We start from the raw sequence: 23836 nt of genomic DNA, 5'->3' as shown, positions 1-23836 counted from the left end.
GGCTGGCCCGCCTGCGTTCACAGGCTCCTGGTACCTAGCAGTTTCCCAGACCCAGATAGAAAATTTCTGCTAGAAGCTGCTAGAAATCAAACTACCCTTTCTAGGACATGCAGAAAGCCTCATCTGGCTGCCTAGAGATGGTTTTATGGGTGTCCTTATCTGGACTCTGCAGCAGTTGCTGGCATCAGGACAGACAGTCCCTCGGTTAATCATTCAAATAGGAGGTCTGGGTTACATTAAAATGATGGATCTGTGTCTGGAAAATACATTTGGAATGCCCTATGAAGCCTCAGCCTTCCCCTGCACACTCTCACCTCAGATCCAGGCTGCTGCTTGCAGGTGGAGGTGAGGTCCAGAACGAGGGACAGGCCCTCAGGGGGCTGTTAGCTCCCCTAGAGCGCGGGCTTCCTCACCCTTGGAGTGCGCTGCCTGTGCGGACCTGTTTGTCCTGGGAGGGCCTTTTATCACCAGTGTCACACTACTAGTAATTCACAGGCAGAGATTCAAATCCACGCTGTCCAATGCAGAGCCCATGCCCTTAACCATTGTGCCCTATTGTCAAATGATGTTTTGAGACTAGATCTTCCGGTTCTCACTCCACCCTCTCCATGCTGCTTCACCTCCTCCTTATGAGATGCGGGGCAAGGCCCAAGCCCCTCCAGCCCAGATATTCCTCCCTCCCTACTCCGTGCCAAGGCTAGAGTCAGGCCCACACCTGGGAGACATAGACCTGGGACAGCCCCTTGGCAGCAAGCCTGTTCACATCATTTCTGTGACCTCCTTCAGCTCAGCTCAGCTCAGCTGAGGACACCACTGGATGGGCTGTCATTAAATGTGAGGACGTGCTGGAGGGCAAGAGGACAAGGGAGTTGGGAAAATTGCTTCCAAGAGGCCAACACCAAATCTCTCCCACCTCCACCCTCCAGTTCAGTTTGTGGCTCCGAAAGATTGATGGTGCTGCACAGATGGGTCATTCTCGAGATAAAGTTCATAGATCTTGCAGCTGACAGGTCTCTTCAATCAGTGCTTCAGGAAAACTTCCACAGCTGATAAATGAGCCGCCACTAAAGCCTCAGCAATGGGCTCCTAAAGGTCTCCATGGCTTCGGATTTCTCATTTATCCTGCAATAGGGACATCCACCGTTGATGCCAAACAGAGCAAGGAAGAAGGCTGGAGTGCAATTGTGAGAGGAAGCCTTCCTTGCCCAGCCCTATTCTGAGCCCCCACTCTGCATCCCCTCCGTAGATGCCAAGTGCACAGGGAGCACCCTTAGTGCTCACTGACAAGAAGCCCTGCATATAGTCAGTATCCAGCCAAGATAACCTACAGGGCAGATGCTAGAGAAGGGACCAAAAAGACCTGGACTTTTGGATCCAAGAAAGCGAAGTCCAAGCTGAGTGGTGGAAACGAAGCCACATGGCATTTGGAGACACAAGGCTACAAGGACTTTCCACTGTGGCCTCACTGGTAGTTGCCCAGCTAATGTTCATTCTCCCCTTCTTTCTCCCAAGGCAAACTCGGAGTTTGTTTGGAGCAGCAGCATGCCCAAGTAAAAGTATTCATCTGCCCCAACTCGCTTGCAGCTGGAGCACTGTGAGAATGTAAAGGGTGCTCTACTAGGGATTTCTGATTTCTGTCCACCTTCCCCTCCCCTTCCTTTTCATCCTGTTGTGCGGATACCAGAATACCTATGGAGCATCTCTCTCACAACATGCTAAGGATGGAAGAACAGGAAGACAGCAATACTTGGGCACCAGGGAGCTGCTGTGCCAGCCCTGGAAAACCAGCCTCTGGACCTGTGGTTACGTGAGCAAAGTAGTCCACTCTTTGGTTAAGCCACTGTAGTCATTTTGCTGTCACCTGGAACCAAACACAATCCTGTGTGATAGAATCCAAGCTTGGAGAATTTCATTGACTTCCTTAACCTCTCTTGAGCTTCAGCTTATCTATATAAAGGGAGTAAGATGATAATATTCATTCCCCCCAATAAACTACTCACTATGCACAGGCACCACGTGGAGTGTTTAGCATGTGCCACCCACAAATTGAGAAAGTGACCATTGTATACAACAGGCCGAGACAGTGCACACAATAGTATCTGCTAAGGCTACCCCACAGGACTTGTCAATCAGATGAGACCACATGGGAGATTCCTTAGTCATGTCAACGCTCACACACACGCTTACCAAAGGCCACATTCCCTGGTGTGCACAGAGTCGAAACCAAGAAGAGGCCCTACTCTGAAAGCAGGAAGTAAGCTCCTGAGACTCATGCCTTCCACCCCCTCCGAGGGAGGGGGAAAGAAAAAGGGATTTCAACACATTGTGCCAAATAGAGAGCAGCTAAGTGGCCACAGGTGAAACCAGGCCCTGCCAGATGGCTCCACTTGGGGCATCCTTCAGAAATGAGGTTCTACTTATCAAAGATCTAATGTTTTTTAAAAAAGAAAAGAGGTCCTAGGTGTATCTCCTGGCCCAGACAAGACCCTGGGACAGAGAGCTCGTCCTTTGTTGGTGTACCTTCTGTCCACACACACTCCAGTCCCTTGAGCCTGCACGCAGTCAGGACATCTCCAGCACCAGCGCCCACCACCAGAGACTCAGAGTGTCTCATGCTGGAGGCCGCTTCTGCCAGGCCGTGCCTGACTCCTGGGGCCTGAAGTGGCTGCCTTCTGTTTTAGGGCCTTCTCATGTTCATCTCCACAAGCTCACAGACGTGGCGCATCATCCATATTTTACAGATCAGGGCACTGGCTCTGAGAGGGGAAGCGACTCCTCAAACCCACGTGATCACCCTTCCTGAATTCAGACCTGAAGTCTCCTGACTCTAAAGCTTCTGCTGACTCTAAAGCTTTGCATCTGAACCGCCATGCTGACCCGTCCTCTGCCAGGAATGACTCTTGCTCTGTCTTACACTCTCGCCCTCTCATTCTCTCTCTCTGGGTCTCTGCCTCTGTGTTTCTATTTGGATGGTATCTCTTCTTCCCTGGCCGTGTGTGTGTGTGCATCTTTTTTATGCTTCTGCCTCCCTGTGTTTCTGTGTGTCTCCATCTCTCACATTCCGTCTCTTGCTCTGTGTGAGTCTCACCCGCTTTCCCCCGGTCTCTGCATGTCTCTGTCTCTCCTGTTGCTCCCTGTGACCCTCACTCGGGGGCATGTGTTTCCCCTCCTCACCCACCCCTGCCCCCGCAGCACCAGACTGTACCTGCATCTTTACCTGACCATGTTCCTTAGAAACTCAAACTTCCATGTCCACAGGGACCGCCTGTTCTGTTAGCAGTTGCATCTCAAGTTCCCAGCAACATGCAACATAGATAATGGATATATTCCTGTTGAAGGAGTAACTGTTGAACACACGGAAAAGAGAGAATGAAAGTCTCCCAACACTGGTAGGGATAGTGGGGTCTTTTCTAGAGGCAGCTGGGAACTAGGAATGGGAAGGAAAGAAAAACTGAGGAAAGAGGTCTAAAGCCAAACTTTCCAGCCTTTAGCTTACAATTAGGAGATTCATCAAAACATTTTCATCATGCCTGTTCACCGGCAGGGTCCAGGGTTCTAACAGATTAACAACACGTGCAGCATAGCAGTCAAAAACTACCACCATGGAAGATGTGGGTTCAAATCCTCCTTCCCCTCATCCCTCAGCTCTCTGAACCCCATCTCCTTGCCAGTTACGTAGGAGCAAGAACAGGGCGTGGCGAGTGCAGTAAATGCTCATAAGGACACACGTTCCTTCATTTGACAGATAAGGAACCAGAGAGGGAAAAGGATGTGCTGCAGGTCACACAGCCAAGAGCAAGGCCTCCTTCCACCCTGGGCCAATAGACACCCCCGACACCTGCGAAGGAGAGTTGCAGCCTCCAGCGACCCTGGGAGCCTGGAGCAGCCTTTGAAGCTGCAGTGGCCACAGGGCAGGAGTCTCAGAGAGACCACCCTGCCATGATGGGGCCCACCCCTCCTCTCTCTTCCACCCCTGAGGGTCGTGGGCCTCAGGTCTAGCAGTCACTGCCTTTCCTCAGCCCCAGAGCCCCCCTAGAGGCAGGTAGGCAGGCACAGGCCCTGGAGCCTCCACTGGGCTGACGGGAAACCTGGCTCACTTCAGGCACTCATGGGCAGCTTTGGAGCTGCAAGTGATCTAGAGAAAGCCACATCAAAACTACCTAAGAACAAGAGCCAGCTGCCTCTCTACAGCTCCAAGCCCCAGTCTCCCCACGTGCAAATACATGGGCTGCATCTGACAATGTCTAAAATCCCAGTCAGGGGCCCCTTCCCAGGGGCACTGATCCTGGAGCAGTAGGAAAAGCTGTCTAAGCAGAAAGGGATAGACAATGGGGAATACAGATTCCTACGTGAAAATCACATGAGGCAAACCGAAGATATTTTTATTAAAGTAAAATAGCTTATTAGGGTCAAAAGACACCATTTGTAAACTATAGAAACGTAAGTTGGTAGAAAAACCACCAAATATGAAATTACTCTGAAACTTCTCCTGTAAGGAGAAACCAGGCCAGAAGCATAGTGGGGGAAATATGTGTGCCCTGAGACAAAGCCCTCACTAGCCATCAGCCCCTGGCCAGCCCTCTCCAAGGCCAGGTGAGGTCCAGAGTAGGTTGACCGCAGAAGGGGCCTCCAGCCTAGCTCCGGGATCTGCTTCCCTGCCCACCCTTGAGGGCCAGACGTTGGTGACCTCCTAGCTGCAGAATGCACTCATAGGGTATGGCCTCTGGGATTTGAAGATGGCACAGTTCAGCAAGCAGCTTCAGTAGGAGGAGGGGGCCTGCACCTCTTCTCAAGGGTCTGTCAATTAACTCCGGTAATCCTGTGAATTAGGCAGAGCATCATGTGGTCATTTGCCTCCATGAGGTGTTATGGAGATTAACTGGAATTAAAGCATTCAGCACAGGGCCTGGCACACATCAAATGCAAAATAAATGCCAGCCGCTATGATTACTGAAACAACCGCAGCCTGAACCCTCTTCTCAGGCTGATGCTCAAATTCAATTGTGGGTCAAAAGAGTTAGTAGGTTTCATCCAGGTGTGCTCCACTGCTCACAACACACCCTCAGATAAATGGATTCACCTTCGTGGGCCTCCTCTGTCCCAGGGGCACACATTCCTGCCCACCTGCTCGGGATCTGTGGGGCTCAAAGAGGCCTGACCTCATTCTTCTGAGCAGTCTAACTGCTCGACAGGAGCAGAGGGTGAGTGGTGACAGTTGGGAGAACAGAGGCTCCAGCAGAGGCCAGCCCAGGAGAGGGGAGAGGAGTTGCAGGCAGGAAAGACACTGCCACCCGAGCCCTACTCACGTGCCTTTCTTTGCTCTTCCATCAGCTGTTCCTGAGTGCCAGCTGCGGGCCAGGCACCCGGAGTGCAGGGTGAGGCAAGCAGGCTGTGCCCTCTCGGAGCTCAAAATTTACTTTCCCAAATACAGGGAGGAATCTGGCTAAGGGTTCCCACTCGTCCCTTGAGTCTCTCCAGCTTGAAGATAAGTCCAACACCTCTGTGCTGTCCATCTGTCACCTGGTACAGGCCAGAGCTACTGACCTCTCAAAAGGGCCTGGAACTGGTTTGTTAACTAGAGAGAGAGCTAAGGTCTCTGAGCAGGAGGCTTTGAGAAGTTACAGCTGAGCCAGGGATCCACACCCCCCCCCCCCCCCCCCCCCCGCCATTCATACAAGGCTCCTCTCCCAAATGGTGATGCCCAGCTGAGCTAGCCGTCTTCCCCACCAAACCTGACGCTCCGTGGTTCCCAGTGATTATCTGGCAGTTGCCCAAACCACCTAACACCCTCCTGAGGGACTGTCCTCTCTTGGCTTCATTGAAGAAGGTCTTTGTGGGCCTGGCACTCTGCTGGGGCCAGTGATGGAAACCAAGGAACCCAGATCTTGTCCAGTAGATCTTAAAATTTTTTTAATCCGAAGACATACAGGAATAAATCTGTCCTTTTCATGTTTGAGACATAGCAGAGACAGTGAACTACACAAATGAAATACTGAGAAAAGTTTGCACAGTTCAACTTTTATTAAAATTAAAGGATGGGAAATTAGAACATGATTCCTGTTAAAATAATACATTTGAGGAAATGTTTCTTCAGCTATCGCTGTAACTGATCAAGCATGTGACAAGTGTCCTTTTACAAGATATACAGTCCCTAACAGCCATGCAGAGAACACCAGATTGAGGATCTTACCTATGCAACATGTTGTACGGGGTGTCAGTGATCAAGTCTGACTGGCTATGACAACCACAGGGACAGAGCACCCACACAGACATACACATTCAGTGTCTTCACTTTTCTTTCAAAGAAAGTATTTTACACATAATATGCAAATTAAACAAAAAGCACAAGGGTCCTCTATTGCCACTGAAAACGAGGGGAGGGAGGACGGGGGAGCAAATAATTTACAATCTCATAACCAAACATGGCACTAGGGCAATTTGATGCTGCAAATGCCACAGTCCTGTGCATTCCTGCCATAGCTGATGCTATATCCATGAGTCACTGAGTCCCATGACGAAGGCTGCACAGGGGCTATGAGGCTGCAATTATCTACTACAGAAGTAATCTCTTTCAATCCCAAATGCTAGAAGTGCTGCTGGCTCTCCTGTTTGGTCAGTAGAAACACAGCACTGCTGAACATGAGGGGCTTAGGACTCTAAATAGTGCAAATGCTTAAAAAAACAAAAATACATTCTAACCTCCTTGCTTCTCCAGGCAAACAGAGCCTTTAAAAACTCCAACTAACTGGAATATGAGTTTGCTCAGCCTCCCAACCTGATCCAGCTAGGTGCAAATGGGGAGCATAGAGGCAATGTAAATGGCACCTGTCCCAACAATAATAATAATAATAATAATAATAATAAATTTTAAAAATCATGATGCTAATGGCAGATTAATACACAAACCAGAGCCTGGAGTAGAGACACAGCTCAGGAAGTAAGTTGTAAGTGTCGTGTGAGCACCTGCAAAGCACAGGCTTAACACATGGGGATCATGAGGACTGACCCCTCTTCTAAAGGTCAGAGACAAGATGCTCCCAAAAAGGGCATCATCCAGCAGCAAAGGCCTCAAGCTATTGGAAGCTTCAGAGGAACAAGGAGATAGAAGAGAATAAGGAATGGTCGGCTGCACCTAGGACACTATGGGAGTGTGTGCTGGGGGCAGGCCTTTCCCTGAGGCTTCTCCATGCCACGGGTGCCAGCCTCAGTGCCCGTCAGTGCCAGCCACCATGAGACAGCCCAGCCTCACTCCCACAGAAAGCAGACTCAAAAAAAAAAAAAAAAAAAAACCACACAATCAGTACAGATGGGCAAGAGCTGAGTCGAACATAACATCAGTCCCTAGCAATTCAAGAAACACCAGCGACTGTGTTTTAAAATTCAGCAGACTCCCTTGAATATGGTATTTAAAAAAAAAAGGCTCATCTACCTGGAGCTACCGAAAAATATGCTTCTGGAGGGTGAGAAACAAAAGGAAGAGAGCTACAGGCATGAACTATGTTTGAGAGTGAATGATGCAAAGAACATAACGCATTATCATGGACAATAAAAAGCGATTCAAACATCTTGAAAAAAATATCTTATAAAAATATCTACATTAAAATTTTAGCCTAAAAGCTACAGCTTCAATTTTATAAAAAGGCAATCTTTGAAAGGATCTGGCTCAGAAATATACAAACATTACACAACAGATATCAAAGTAAGACAGCTCAAAAAGCATCTTAGGGGATATTGCAACTGGCTTGTCAGGAAATAGAATTAAGTATTCTTATTGCATAGCAGAAAATGAGGTCACTTTCATTTGCATAATACTGCAACTTTGTAGATGGAGAGATGCCATTGGGTACTTACGAGAAATAACTTTGGAATTCAGAATCTGACTTCTACATTGTTCAAATCAGTATCCAAGTGGCGTCTCGGCTGCTTCTAACCTTGGGCCTCAATTCCATTTCACCACCTCAGTCAGATGACAGATACGCCACTGGCAAAGCTGCATTCACAAGCAGCCATGGCCACCCTAAGTGGGGCAGTAAGAGGCTTCATCTACCATGTGACCAGCACAAACTCGAAAATAGCCTGCTGTGTCCACTGTGGAAGGAGAATCCTACCTGGTAATGAAGAGAGCAGGTTTTGGTGGCATCTGTGGGCAGCTGGAGCAGATTGGCTTTGGTGATGACGTACCAGTGTTCTGGTCCCCATGAGAAAGGACACATGAGGGTGAAATACACACGGCCTCGGCAGCACGCCCAGCAGAGGCAGTGCTTTGTAGGGAGGGAGACATGAGGCAAAACCAATTGCAAAAATCCAAAAACAGAAAACATGACTGACTAGCTTTCAGTGGAGGGACCCTTCCCTGGAAGATGACACATAAAAAATAGCCTCTCCAGCATGAAAGTCTAGCTTCTCAATGGTGGGGGAGGGACGGGGAATTCACCTGTCATCTGAAATTGAGAGCTTCTGTGAACGGCATACATCAGATCCCAACCCCAACCCCATCCCCATCACACAGACACACCAAAACAAGACTCAAAATTTCCTCAGAGAAGGAGAAAGGACATTTCTCATTCCATCAGCTTCCAACCCACAGCCAGGTAGAATTCTGAAGCCACAGTCATCCCCACTTCATAGTGAGACCAGAGTACTCAACTAAAACATGCCTTGCTTCCTTTGGAGACATTTCTTCCAGGTCCCCCAAAGCTGGATATTTTAGCCTCTTCTGAAGGCTTCTAAAACTTCTGGGTAACTTGTTGTTCTCCAAGCGTCTTGTTGAAGAAACATGTGCTTAACATCAGGAAGAGAAGTTTTGTCTTTAGGAGAGTTGCACATTTAGGGCACAATAAATACACAGTAAATACACAAAGTGGCCCACTGGCGGGGAAGACTCCAGGGTTTCTAACTGCAGGGGTTGGGGGATGCCAATCTCCTGCAGCACCTGCTTGGAAGTAGCGCAGTCATATCAGAAATCCAACATCAGGATTTATAAAGTCCCTTGGCTTCCTGTAGGTGGATTCTCAAAGTAGGGAGGGTGTCCCAGACTGCAAGGTACGAGACTATTCTCCAGACACAAGACTTCCCCTGCTTACGCCAGAAATTCCAGCATGAGCAATTTGCTAGTTTACGAACAGCACAACTTTAAAGGTTTTTAAAGACAAATTACTCCATGCACCCTCAAATGCCCACTCCTCAAGATGTTTGAAGTTCTATCATTAATAATTTTTACCTGTGAATTAGCAAAGCTCTTCCCAAGCTCCCTTTTTAAAACGCAAGCACACCTCAGGAGGCCTCAAACCCAGGGCCCACTGACACCTCCTACCTCACAGGGAAAGCAGTAGTGGGGTTCTTGGGGGTTGGGGAGAGGGCGCACACCCTGGAATGGGGGAAAGCACAAGAAAAAGAAGACAAGGACATTAGACAGACTTGACCACTGTCACAAAGCGCCCAGGGCCAGCTCTAGTGGTCTATTCCTTTGAAGCCACCCAACGTCCACCTGAATCACACACGACTCCCTCCAACACAGGCACAAATCTATCTTTGTGTTTGGAGGAGGGTGACCTCTTATTTACCCTCCAAACCAGAACACTTCAGGGAGTAAAACGGGGTGCTGTGAATAATTAAACCTGGGTATTAAGCATAAATGGGGACTGTCCCATCCTGGGAAAACCTAAACGTAGGGCCCTCTCTGAGACCGTTACAGACAGGAACCGAATCCTTACCACTTTGGTTATTGGTTTTTTGTTTTTTTCCTGTTTTTGTTTTGTTTTGTTTTGTTTTTTTCAGTGTTACCCGAGGCTTCTCTGAAGAGCTAGTTTTCCCAGCCGAAGAGACATAACATCTCCCAGGCCTGGAATCTATGACATCAAAGACCAATGGTCTAAACCTGAAGACTGGGCAGTTCTCATCTGCTTCCTGTAGGAGAACTCAAGGAAAACAGCGGGCTGAGAAGCGCAAGGAACCCGTTTGTCCCTTATTCTAGCACACAGAGGACACGGTGCAGCTTTGAAAATTCTCTAGCTCTTCTGCAGACAAAGTCACAGTAGTTAAAGTACATAAGTGGGCGTGGCCAGGGAACTGCCCCTCTCACTGGTTATTTCTGGACATTCCCAGACTGTCCAACTGGACCTTCGGAAGAAAGCAGCTTTAGTAGTCTCAGGGTCCCCATGGGACAAATCCAGAGGAGAGATCTCTGTGATCTGATTTTTAACACAGCGAAAGGATCAGTAGTAAAGAAATCCAGTAGACTGTCACATACGCTCACCCCCCAACTTAGAGAAACACCATGTTCTACACACACACACACACACACTCCAGGGTCTGTACTGTCCCTGTAGAAACACCAAAACAAAGCCCAAAGGTGCTGCCTGGGGCTGTCAGGACCCCCTTGCTCAGGGCATAGGCCAGAGCACCTCAGGGGAGCGGGGGTGGGTAATGGTGTCCACACTGCGATGAACAACACCAGTCTGCCAAGTCAGAGGAGAGCGGTTCTCACAGCAGCACAGACCCTCCCAAGGGAGTTGAATCCAGTCACCAAGGTCCTGCTGTTCAGAGTCACAGGCAGCACCTGCTCCTTCCTCCACCTCCTGGCAGTGGGAGTTTGGGTCACAAGGACTTGTGAATCACGGCAACACCTAATAAGAAAGGGGGAGAAAGTTATCATCTTAGCTTCTCCAAAATTACTCAGAGTCCCAGTGAGTTCATGAATCCAAGATATCCTGAGTCACAGCCAAGGGAAATGTGTACAATTTTTATCCTAATATCGAAGTGTCTGTGGACTCAGGCTGCTAGCAGCTGGCCATTCCCCACTCCAACAGCCAAGTCCTGGCAAGACACTTGAACCTACGAGCACAGTCCCTCAAACACCACTGGCTAGTGGCCTCACCCTGTGTCATCACATGGACTCACTGTGGTGACTCCCGTCCCCAGCCCTAGCACCCAGCCCAACAATGCTCAGTGCCCAGGGGCAGCTACGCAGCTCTAAATTTGAATCATTGTAAGAGAAGCGATGGGTGATTCATCTCTACTTTTAGAAGACACTGGAATGAAGTGCAAAGTACAGTAGGCTGCCTTCATGGGAGCAGGAAAGACTGAATTCCAATCCTAGCTCTGCCACCAGTCAACCTGCACTATGGCCTTTGGCAAGTTCTTTGACCTCTTTATGCTCAGTTCCTACACGAATGTCATCTAACAGACCCTGCCAGTGTGACAATCTCAACTTTGATAAATGCTCTAGACATGTACGCTGTGTTACTGTTTTAGTCCGGGTGAACCATGCTCAACACCTAACTATAAATCCACGCATGACCCAGAACCTCACTGTAAGCGACTGAGGCTACATGGCAGATAGTACAGGCTGATTCCGTCAACATCCTTCCAACTTGCTGTCCTTGACTACAGCCACCAGTAAGTTGAAAGCTCGGGTTCCCAGACTGCCTGGCAGTTAGACGTGCCATGTGACCCAGTGCTGGCCAATAAGACTATAAAGGCAAGTGTGCCAGTGTTGCAACGCTGGCTTTGTTCTTGTTGTGACTGGAACGCTCACGCAAGGCCAAGGGGAGGCAGCAGCCCTTGATAAAGCTGGCAGAACAGAAAAGAGAATAGAAACCTGGTTCTTCGATGTCAGTCTGAGCCCCCAGGCCAACCCTGGATTTCTTTCTACTTGAGACAAATACACTCACTTCCTTATTTAGGCAAGTATCTGTCAGGGTTTCTGGTGCCTGTTGCAGGATGGTTACTGGAGCCTTATTTTAACATAGTCCTACAACTATAAAATGTTCTGGTTGAAGATGAGATTGACAGAACATGGCTAAAAGCAAGCCAGGATACCCCACTGGAGATATTTTGCTAAGACATCTATTTCCTGTTTATTCCTGGCTAAAGGTGCAGACATAGAAGCTTCGAGGCAGGCAGAACCTGAGTCCAGGTGCCTGGTCTTGACAGCATCTTACTTGAATCTCAGACATCTCTTTCAGAAGGTAGCTTTTTGTTTTTGAAAGCAGGCTCCTGTGTTGCTTTTTCATATAACCTTTATCTTGATTATAAAAGTAATATATTCTCATTATGGGAAATCTGGAAAATGCAGAACACAAAGAAAAAAGCTTTAATCCCTTCACACAAAGAAAACCACCACTGTCTTTTTGGAATACTTTCTAGCATCTAATAATAATCACAATCATTTACTGCATGGTGTCTACTGCCAGGCAGGCATTGTGCTTAGCTCTTCACCAGTATTTCATTCTTCACTGCATTTCATTCTCACAGCACCCTAAAAGGCTTAGTCTAATTTTATTCCCATTTTACAAATAAGACAACAGGGGTTCAGTATGATGGGATATCTGGCCCAGAGACTCAGGGCTAGTGGCAGAGCTGGGATTCAAATTCATATCTGACTCCAATATCCATCTGCAGAAGCAGCAGCAGCTATTCAACCCCCACTCCCGCTACCAGCAATACAGGACTACATGTGTGAGTTCACAAGGTTCATACAACTTTGTATTCTTTTTTAACCTAACAGGCTATTACAAATGTTTCCTTATAACATTAAAAATCCATACACTATACAAATATCCCATAGATTATTAACTATTTCCCTCATGTCAGACATTAAGTAATTCTCAGTTTTTTCCTATTATGAGTAAGGCCCCAATAAATAACTTTGTCCACAAATCTTTGCATTTTGGAGCATTTCCTTAGACTTTAAGATAATAGACTCAGTAAGTGGGTTTGAACATAAAATTGCAGGTTTGCTTGTCTGCTTCCTACCTACTTCTGGAGAGGGCAGACAATGAAGAAAGGTACATGAAATATTCAGCATATATATGAAATTCTAACCACCCACACTTAACTCTTCCCCTCTCATTAAGGCACGCATGGAGTCAAGGGAAGATCCTCACTTGTCTCACTCATCCCAGAACAGAATTACTCCAGGATCAAACTTCTTCTAAAATGTTTTATACTTAGCCAAGAAAAGCAATAAAAGGTGAAAAGAACTCTAAAGGAAGAAAAAAGTTCAAGTCCATTGCAACAGAAGTCTTACGTTGAAAGAATGTGCTGCAAACTCCTTCAAATCTGCACAGCACAATCTTCCTCTGCAGTCAAACAAGATGGAATGACTGACCTTTTAATGCAAAATGGGAATTGGAAGAAGTATGGATTAAAAGAGATAATGACTATCAAATACTTTGGATAATGCTTGGTATGTTCTGCGTGTGCTGGATAAATAATGTTATCTCTATTCCAGGTCCTGGAAAACCAGATACAAGGAACTGAACTACACTATGGATACATATTCGCTCATCTCCCCATAGAGAGAAATACCAACTCTGACGCCACCCCTGCCCCTGCCACTCACCAAACCCCTCACACACACTCCCCAAGGAGAAGCTTCCACACCCGCCTGGTGCCTTACTCTGAGGCCTACCCTGAGCTGGGGTAGCACAAAGGGCATGGACTTAGAACTCTGGGTTTGAACTGACTTGGCCATTTATTAGCTGTGTGGCCTTCAGCAAATTACTTAAACTCTCCAAACCTCAGTTTCATCATCCATAAAATAAACGGATACAGTCCCATTCAGCCCAAGAGTTGCTGAAAAGATGAGAACAAATGCACACTCTGTTCCTAACACACTGCCCCATGGCACGAAGCCAGCCACCCAGTAAAGGACAGCCATTTGTGTGATTGTGATCCAGCCTCAAAGTTTAATTGAGCCTATCTCCTCCAGGAAGGGTTCCCTGGCTTTGCCAGTTCTCACCAGTCTTTCAAGTGCTAAAGCCTGTCTAGTGTATGTCATTTAGAACTTGTATATACATCATCTTGTCTTCCCAGTTGTCCAATTCAACTCTGGACAGCAAGAATTGCATCTTATGCCATCTAGGAGCCTGGCACAAAGTAAACCAGGAATGGCAATGAAATTCTAAAATCTCTTGTGACAACTCAGTTCAGTTGGAGTGGCTCAATGGAACAAATGTTATAAATTCTGAGGCTACCTTCAGGTTCACAGGGTCAGGGCAGGGGCAGGGGGTAATAAGTGCTAATTATCAGTATCTATCATGAGCTCAGAATGAAAGAGTGGTAGCCGTGTAATAATTACCTGTCATCCCTGGAGGAGGCACTCAGGCCCAAGTTAAGAAAGCTCATATCCCCTCATCCCACCGGCCCACCCACCCCCAGTGTGTTGGAGGCCTCTGGGATGGACATGGAGATGGCACACACTGACCTGCATAGCTCCGCCCCGTGCTCATGTTGGTTGGAAGCAGTGTCCATTTGTCAGTGACAGGATTGTAGTACTCCACCGAAGCCAAGTTGCAGGATCCATCATCCCCTCCAACCACATACAGGAGCCCATTCACTGCACAGACCCCTGGGAGTCAAACAAAAGCCATAGGAGACATCACAGCAGGTGCACCAAGAGATCAGAATTGATTGAAAGACAAATCTAGATAGCCTGGGAGGCTCTTTTCCTCCCTTCATGGTAATACAACGGAGATTTGGCTCCGCAGGTTTGAGTTTGCTAAGTGGAAGAAAATATTGACAACAGCCACTGGGCTCCAAGCATCCTTCTTCCTAACAAGATCATTTCCCTGACCAGGGAGTCTGATTACTTATAACGTGTATGCCCTCCGCCACACACATACCTACACTATATGTATGTAGAGCATATGGGCACAGACCCCTCTTTACTGGAAAGGTGTACACAGACCTCCTGTGCCAGGCCTGAGCTAGGGAATAAAACAATTCAGGGGTCTTCACGCATGCTACTACTTCTCTGCTGCTAAGTTTTTCCCTGATAAGCCCTATGTCATATCCACACTGTGTGATGCTGATGGTTATGTCTGTAATCCCTTTACAAGACTGGGATCTACATTCACACATAGCTCCCAGGGATGAGGAACAGCTCCCACCCTGATCTCAGAGTGAGATGGGTTTTGGGCAAAGTCTCATGCAGCAGGGTCTAAGGCGTACGAAAACATAATTAATTATTGCTCATTAAGACTTTCAAAGGCCATAGTCCAATATGTTGTGTGTTTTTCAAAATTAGATTAAGAGATTGGTGATACTCCAAAAAGTAGCAATTATCAGTGTTGCTGAAGGTACTCTCAAATACTGGTGAGACGATAAAATGGACGCCTTCCTGGATGGCATCTAAAATACATGTGCTCCCTCTAATTAAAAAAGTCCACTTCTGGCCAGGCACAGTGGCTCACACCCATAATCCCAGCACTTTGGGAGGCCAAGGCAGATGGATCACTTGAGCCCAGGAGTTCAAGACCAACCTGGGCAACACGGTGAAACCCTGTCTCTACAAAAAATACAAAAATTAGCCAGATGTGATGGCGCATACCTGTGGTCCCAACTACTCAGGAGGCTGAGGTGGGAGGATCTCTTGAGCCCAGGAGGCAGAGTTGCAGAGCTAAGATTATGCCACTGCAATCCAGCCTGAGAGAGCGAGACCCTGTCTCAAAAAAAAAAAAAAAAAATCCATTTCTGGCCTTTTATTCTAAAGAAATAATTTTAAATGTATGCACTGATTTAGCCATAAAGACCGTTTATAATAACTAAAGTATTACTTACAGTATAGAAAAGATGGAAATAACCTGTGTCCAATAGTAGATTGCTTAAATTATGATATAGTCATTTAAAATAATATTATATAAGTAAGTTTAGTGTTGTAATAAGATATTCATGAGAGATTGTAAAGTGAGTTTTTAAAAAAAAAAAAAAACAGGTTACAAAATAGTGTTATAATGTAATTCCATTTTTGTTATTAAAAAATACAAATATCTATGCATGAATTTTATGCAAACACACAATTACATCTAAACTGAATTCCCAGGTTCTAGATAGACTAGCTGCCTTAAGGGTCCTGTAATTCTTTGCTCATGTGGCTTAAAGCCAAATGAGAACTTCTATCACAGCAGGCTTAGGCAACGAGTAAATTAATAAACAGCCCCTCAGCCCCTGTTTACACTTCCAAGTCAGACATGAATGGGCTTAGCAAACAGGTAATATGAGAATAATGAAAATGGATCTGCCTGAAAGTCACCTGTGTGTCTTTCCAGCCTGGGAAGTTGGGCTAAGCCAACACTTTCCTAGAGCAAAGAGGCATAAAGGTATACTGACACAGTACACAACCCACAAGGCAAAGCTCAAAAAGGAAATAGCTTAAAAGGGGCCTCATGCTCCAGGAAATATAAACCTAAATACTCTACAGTAAATCATTCCTACAGGAAGGCGTAGGAGACAAGAAGGAAAGGAGAGACAGGAATACAAAGAAAGCAATAAGGAAAGGAGAACTGATCAAGGGTCCAACTGTCCCTGCAAGGAAGGAGACTGGTTTCAAGTAGGAAGTGAGAGGTTGTCCTAGCCAGGCACTGGCAAAGAAAAGATAGAACCAAGTGCCATTGTCTGGCCCTTGTCCACAGAGCCCTGTGCTTAGCTACCTACCAAAGCTGTCGGGCAGGGGGTACTGACGGCAACCAGAGGACTTTTCCAGGTCTGTGCTCAACCGTGTGCGGTAAAAGTCATCACCCTTCACTGGGGAGGAAGGGGATCCTCTGCATCTAGGTTGCAGGATCTGCAGCTAGCTTTTGGGTTCTCAATTTCTCCCCTCCTCTAACCAAGAGCCCACCTGGAAAATGGACACTCCCTGTTGAGGATATACACTCAGCTCCAGACCCTGGGAATCTCCCTGCTGTTTAGAGCCAGTGTCTTCAGGGAGAACAGGCACACGACCCCCAAAGGGGAGACGGAGAGAGCAGTCATTACCTGCATTGCGCCGGCACATGTTCATGTCTGCCACTTGCTTCCAGGTATTTGTTCCAGGATCGTAAACCTCAACGCTCTTCCTCACCAAAGGCCCATCATGCCCACCTGTGGCGTACAGCTGTCCGCTAAGCACTCCAACCCCTGAAAGGCAGAGCACAGTGTCCCAGCCTCAGGCTGGCTACAGTAACCAGAAATCAGGAGGCCTGGGGTCCAGCCTGGACAGCCCTGACCAGTGAGGGGACTTGGGGAGTGCCATTTTGTCTCCCTGGACCTCAGTGTCCTCATCTGTAAAACAAATATAATGACACCCTACCTGCCTCCTCATAAGACTCGCAACCTCAAAATTTTGAAGTATAAAGCAAATGTGAACCAAATTCTGTTTTGAAAAAACATAAATGTATACATACATATATACATACAGGGGACGATGTTCATAAGCAAAGAAAAAAAGACAAAAAATACTGAAAGAAATCCATTAAAATATTAAGAATAATTATTTCTGAGTGGTAAATTACATTCATTTTCCTTTTTTGCCTATCTATATTGCCTAGTTTTCCTACAATGTTGTATTACTTACTCATCCTTATATTAGTTGATTAAAAAGAGTTAAAAATTGAAACTAGTCACACAGCAAAAGTGCTGAAATTATTATTAAGGAGGCCTCCCTGCTGGTCATGTAAGCAGAAGCTGACCTTTCTGCCCACTTCTCTCCTCCTGTACTGCAGAGGGCATTATCAGAGCACTAACCATGTTGATCGGCCTGAGCTGAGTGCTAGAATTGCTTCGTTTACAAGTTTTAGTATAATCTTTTAAAATCCTTTTATACAACAAGAAGATGAAAGCCATAAAGAAGGAAGACAGCACAGTATCTAGAAAGTGCAACTGACCTGGTAGCTAGGACACCTGTGTTCCGGACTTGCCTCTCTGACTTGCTCACTGGGTGACCCTTCCCCTTTCTGGGCCTCAGTTTCCCTATTTGTAAAGGGAAAGAGTTGTACTAGATCAGTAGTTCCCATGGACCACAGACTACTCCACTCTGTGGGCAGGCTGCATCTCAATCGACTGGGAAGCTTTTTGAAAGATAGATTCCACACTGGTCAGGAGTCAGAAAAAGTTCCTCAGGTGACTGGGATGTGCAGCCAGGTTTCAGACCCAAGAACCAGACTTGTAGACTATACCTCCATATGGATGAGGACTGTTTTTACCTTGTCCTCGTCTGCTTCCCTGTGTCCCACGGCAGTAGGTTCTCAAGAGATATTGCTTGAATGACAAAAACATAAATTAATAAAATCCCTCCCAGCAATTATGTGGGTATGCTAGTGGCTCCCAGCAGTTGCTCTAAACTAACAGCAGATGGTGCTGTCGTATCAACAATGGCTCTAACTGACAGGTTTAATAAAATTAGTTGAGTTCCAAAGCTGCCTCACCTTCCTTTCCTCCATGCTCAGCAGGAACACGCATTCCCTGAGAGATGGCCTCTTTTTCCCCTAACCATCTGGTAGCATTGCCCACACCCTGCTGAGGAAGCGAGCTGCCTTCCAGGCACTCAGGCAACTCTGCCTCTGCCCTAGTGCAGCCTCATCCATAAACATTCATGCAGCGGCATCCTGGACCTACAGCCAGAGGGGCTCCTGGCACCCCAAAGCGCCTCAGGCAGCCAAAGGCCAGGGCCTTTGGTCTCTAGGTCTTCAGCCAACAAGAACACCCACCTTGATAAGTATGTGGGTTCCCAACTCCAGAGGTGAGACTTGCCCAAATCTTACGGAAGTGAAGCACTGAAGAAAGGCTGACCTGGGAGTCTGAGGCCAGGGCTCTGACAGTAACCTCAGGAAAAAGGCTTGGTTTTGATTTCCTAAATCAAGGTCAGTGTGCCTCCCAGGGACACTGGACTCCCAGGCAACAGACGTGTCACCCTCCAGGTCCTCCAGTGTAGGTAAGAGACAGGAATAGGGCCAGGTGATGTCCACCCAGCAATAACCATGCCAGCAGCTTGGCAGAGACAAAGCAGCTGTAGTCTCCAAAGGCGGCTCCCTCCACAGAGACAAGCCTGAGCTTCCTAACGCAGGTCTGCCCTCGCGGCTTCACGCCTGGCTGCCTCCCCAGGCTTTCGGCCCTAGGAGCAGTCACGCATCTCAGGGTGTGCTGCCCCAGGCATGCTGAGCTCTCACCCCTTATGTCACAACAGAGGATTTCTAGGGAGTACGAAGAAGACTCTACCAAAACTTTAGAAACCAAAATTTCCGAAAGAGGTTTACGACAGGAAAAGAATGATGGGATTTGTGGATTGACTTGGTTCTTAGGGAACATCTACTACAACCCTACAACCCACTCATTTCACATAAAAGGAATTAGAGGCCAGAATAAGGGAAGGGATTTGCCCAAGGAAGGTCATATGGCAAATGAGAGCAGACCCAGCACCAAGTCCCGGGCCTCCTGACTTCCAGGCAATGGCTCCACATTCAGGAAGGGCCAACCTGTCAGAATCAGCAGAGACAAAAATTCCCTAAAAATAGCACTCCAAACACAAACACTTCTTAAATGGCATCACGCAGATTTTATTTTTGAAACCAATGAGCACACAAAGGCTCTTTAAAAATATTAAAATAGCATACTTTTTAAAGAATGCTGAGGAAGTGGTCATATGTTTGGTACTATAAAATGAGATCACAACTCAATCTCCAAAAATACACAAAAAAAAAGAGAGAGAGAGAGAAAGGAATAACATTGTGGGAATGTGGCTACCCTTCTCAGAAGTCACACAGCCTTCCCGCCAGGATCAGATTGGTAATCAGTCACCGCTGACCACAGGAACCAGCAATAAAGAGCCAGTGGACTGATGCCTCTGTCTGCCCTCAGACCCTTCCCTTTGGGCCTCTAAGACAATGGATGGGAAGACAAAGCAGGGGAGAAGGGGTTGTTGCTCCGCTTCCTGAAAAATCCCAAAGGACCACAGACCTTCTGGTTTTCTGACAAGAAGTAGAAGTGGAAAACCTTTTGGAAAGTCATTTTCTTCCCATGTTGGGGAATGCATTGAACTGAGGAAAAGTGGGAGTAGGGGACATAAGTTATCTCCAAACATGAACACTAATAGCTTGGCTTTCAATCCCAGACAGGCAAGCTCAGCTTTGTCAACTGAAGACTTGTCCTACTACTTCAGAGGAATAAGACTGATAATTTAGGGATTTAAAAAACTAACTCTGGAGTCAGCATTACTAATTATATGACCTTGGGCAAATTACTCAACCACTGGCAGCCTTCCTTTCAAAATCTGATAAGTGGAATTCATATTGTATCCACATTGTAGGGCTGCAGTGAGGATTAAATGGATTGAGGCATAAAAAGTACTTGTTAGGACAGTGCCTGGCACATAGTAAGCCTTCACTTTCAAAAGATGTAAACACCTTCATAGAAACATAAGCGATGATGAGGAGCGTATTATCTCATCCATTCTCTGGTGATCCCCCAGGAAAGGTTAACTTATAAGTGCTGTGTCTAACTGCAAAGGTGCTAGTGGGATTATATACAGCAAAACGAAAGAAGGAGGAGGTAAAATAAAATGTTAGGTTGTTGAACCAATACCCACTTCTGACTGACTAAAGAAATCACAGATTACACAAACAAATGGAAAAACATCCCATACTCATGGATTGGAAGAATCAATGTCATTAAAATGACCATATTCCCTGAAGGAATCTACAGATTCAACACAATTCCTATCAAACTATCAACATCGTTCTTCATAGAATTAGAATAAACAATCCTAAAGCTTATATAGAACCAAAAAAGAGCCCGAATAGCCAAAGCCAATCTTAACCAAAAAGAACAAAGCCAGAAGTATCACATTACCTGACTTCAAATTGTATTACAAGGCTATAGTAAATAAAACAGCATGGTACTAGTACAAAAATAGACATAGAGATCAATGGAACAGAATAGAGAACCCAGAAACAAAGCCACATACTTAAAACAAGCTGATCTTCAAAACAGTCAACAAAAATAAAACAATAGGGAAAAGAAACTCTATTCAATAAATGGTGCTGTATGTGGCTAGCCGCATACACAAGAATGAAACTAGACCTCTGTCTCTTACCATATACAAAAATTAACTGAAGATGGATTAAAGACTTAAATGTAAGACCTGAAACTATAAAAGTCCTAGAAGAAAACCTAGGAAAAACTCTTCAGGGCATCGGCCTAGGCAAAGAATTTATGACTAAGATGCCTAAGTTGCAAGTGCAACAAAAACAAAAATAGGCAAATGGAACTTAATTAAACAAACAAACAAAAAAAGGCTTCTGCACAGCATAAGAAATAATCAACAGAGTAAACAGTCAACCCACAGAATGGGAGAAAATATTTGCAAATTATGCCCCCAACAAAGGACTAATGTCCAGAATATACAAGGAACTCCAACAACTCAACAAGGGAAAAACAACCCCATTAATAAGCAGGCAAAGGATATACATAGAGACATTTCTCAAAATAAGGCATGCCAGTGACCAATAATCATATGAAAAACTGCTTAACATCTGATGATTATCATCAGAAAAAGGAAGATTAAAACCACAATGAGATATCATCTTATACTTGTCAGACGGCTATTAAAAAGTCAAAAAAGGCCGGGTGCAGTGGCTCACGCCTGCAATCCCAGCACTCTGGGAGGCCAAGGTGGATGGATCACGAGGTCAGGAGATCGAGACCATCCTGGCTACCACGGTGAAACCCCATCTCTACTACAAATACAAAAAATTAGCAGGGCATGGTGGTGGGTGCCTGTAGTCCTTGCTACTCAGGAGGCTGAGGCAGAAGAATGGCGTGAACCCAGGAGGTGGAGCTTGCAGTGAGCCAAGATGGCACCACTGCACTCCAGCCTGGGCAACAGTGTGAGACTCCATCTCAAAAAAAAAAAAAAAAGATGTTAGCATGGTTGCAGAGAAAAGGGTATGCTTATACACTGTTGTGGAAATATAAATTAATACAACCTCTATGGAAAAACAGTATGGGGATTTCTCAAAGAACTCAAAATATAACTACCATTTGACCCAGCAATCCCACTACTGGGTATCTATGCAAAGGAAAAGAAATCATTATACTAAAAAGACATGTACAGTTGTTATGTTTAAAACAGCACTATTGACAACAGCAAAGTCATATAATCAATCTAAGTATCCATCAATGGTTGATTAAAGAAAATGCAGTATGTATACACCATGGAATCTTATGCAGCCAAAGAAAGAGTGAAATTATGTCCTTTGCGGCAACATGGATGGAGCTGGAAGCCATAATCCTAAGTGAGATAACCCAGAAACAGAAAATCAAATACCGCATTTTCTCACTTATATGTACAGGCTAAATAATGGGTATACATGGACATAAAGAGGAGAATAATAGACACTGGGGATTCCAAAAGGGATGAGGCTGGAAGGAGGGTGAAGGTTGAAAAATTATCCATTAGGTACAATGGTCACTATTTGGGTGATGGGTACACTAGAAGCCCAAACCTGACCGTATGCAGTATATCCATGTAACAAACCTGCACATGTACCCTCTGAATCTAAAATGAAACAAAAAAAAAAAAAGAAAAGACCCACTTGTTAGCAAATCAGACACAGCCAGCATCCTGAAGTTCTCCCATACCTGCGCCACTGCGACGGGTGCTCATGTCCGCCACGTATATCCACTCATTGGTCGCTGGGTTGTACTGCTCCACAGTGCTCAGACACTGGCGGGAAGCTCCATCATAACCCCCAACAGCATATAGCTTCCCTGCAACAGACAGAGTGGCTGAGTGTGGTGCCAGGGACACTGGCATGAAACCAGAGCTCAGCTAAAACCCTATCTGCAACCAACTGGGGCACCCTTACCTCAGAATTCTGTTCCCTCTTTCTCCAGGGGACCACCAACTTACTCCTCAACCAAACAAAGCATCCTTCACATTTCTTCACATATTCTACTTGCTCTTAAGCCATGAGCTCCTTAGAAGCAAACACTGAACATTCTAAATAAGTACCCCCAAATACCCAGCCCAAAGCTATGGCCTGGCACCACTGGGGCTCAACATAATCTTGCTGGTGAATTAGGTTAAATTTTCTCTAGAACAAGACACCAGCACTGGATAGATGGAAAGCTAGAAGGCCCCCAGCTATACGCAGGCAGACCACCTTTCTGGCTAAAGGCTTGAAATAGCAGATGAAGTAAATATGGAAAAATCTTCTTCAATGAGAACCCAAAACCTGTCTTAGCCATTGTCTCTACCCCTTCCACAACCCTGGCCGGTACAATGTGTGAATGGAGTGTTCTTTGTCCACTGTGGGCCAGGGTGGCTGGAATTTTTCTGCAGACTACCCTGTGATCTCTGAGCCATACACAAGAGCCCTGAGGTGCCGTCATCTACTTTTAAATTAAAATACCATTAAGCTGCTACCCAAGAGTATCATTTCTGCCTGGGGCTGAGAGCTGACAGTGAGGTTGGACACAGGAGGAAACATTTGGCATTTGAGCTATCCCAAAGCAGACATTCAAACATTCTGGGTTTAAAATTTAGTCTTAAAATGCAATGGGATGGTCTGTTCTGTGGGAACAGAGGGAGGAGTCACACTAGTTGTAGACTAAATAAACATCGCCAAATGCAAATCCATTTAACAGGATTACTTGGTAGATTTTTTGGTCATATGTGCTTTCTTGATGGATAGACACCAAGAATACTACTAATATTTGAAAATCCGCAATTATTTTAAGTTAGAAAGATTCTCAGGCTCAAACCTATACTCTGCTACCAGAACTACTGCTGTATTATCAAATGTAAAAATGTTTTTCTTCTATCATCATCGAGCCTGGCTTTGTTTTCTGCCCCAGGGTCCTCTCAATTGACCCATCTAGAAGAAAGAAACACACCCTCCTCAGTTCTGCAAGCACCAAAGTCAAAATTTTTTAAAAACCTGACTAAGCAGCTCTTCTATGGTCCAGGCTACTTGTACGGTGTGTGCTGGTTCAGATGCGACAATCTCCATAGCACACTCTCCGCTCTCTTGGGGAGCTTCTGCCTATACTCTGATCCACACAGGCTTTGCCTAAATAG

The 23836-nt window shown here is 46.0% G+C and overlaps 1 protein-coding gene across 1 annotated transcript in view; it reads right to left on the bottom strand.

The window, feature by feature from the left end:
* Positions 1-6006: 6006 nt before the first annotated feature.
* KLHL3 (kelch like family member 3) overlaps positions 6007-23836 on the bottom strand; it is a 122701-nt gene continuing 104871 nt past the window's right edge. Inside the window, exons 12-15 of the mRNA XM_023195669.3 lie at positions 22396-22524; positions 16759-16899; positions 14210-14353; positions 6007-10625 (exon numbers count right to left, since the gene is read on the bottom strand). Coding sequence (XP_023051437.1) covers positions 10597-10625; positions 14210-14353; positions 16759-16899; positions 22396-22524 — 443 coding nt within the window. The 3' untranslated portion in view covers positions 6007-10596. The remainder of the gene's footprint in view (positions 10626-14209; positions 14354-16758; positions 16900-22395; positions 22525-23836) is intronic.

The sequence above is a fragment of the Piliocolobus tephrosceles genome, chromosome 4 (assembly GCF_002776525.5).
Source record: "Piliocolobus tephrosceles isolate RC106 chromosome 4, ASM277652v3, whole genome shotgun sequence".
Taxonomy (NCBI): Eukaryota; Metazoa; Chordata; class Mammalia; order Primates; family Cercopithecidae; genus Piliocolobus; species Piliocolobus tephrosceles.
The sequence above is the reverse complement of the archived record's forward strand: the minus strand, read 5'-3'. Positions and strand labels throughout refer to the sequence as shown.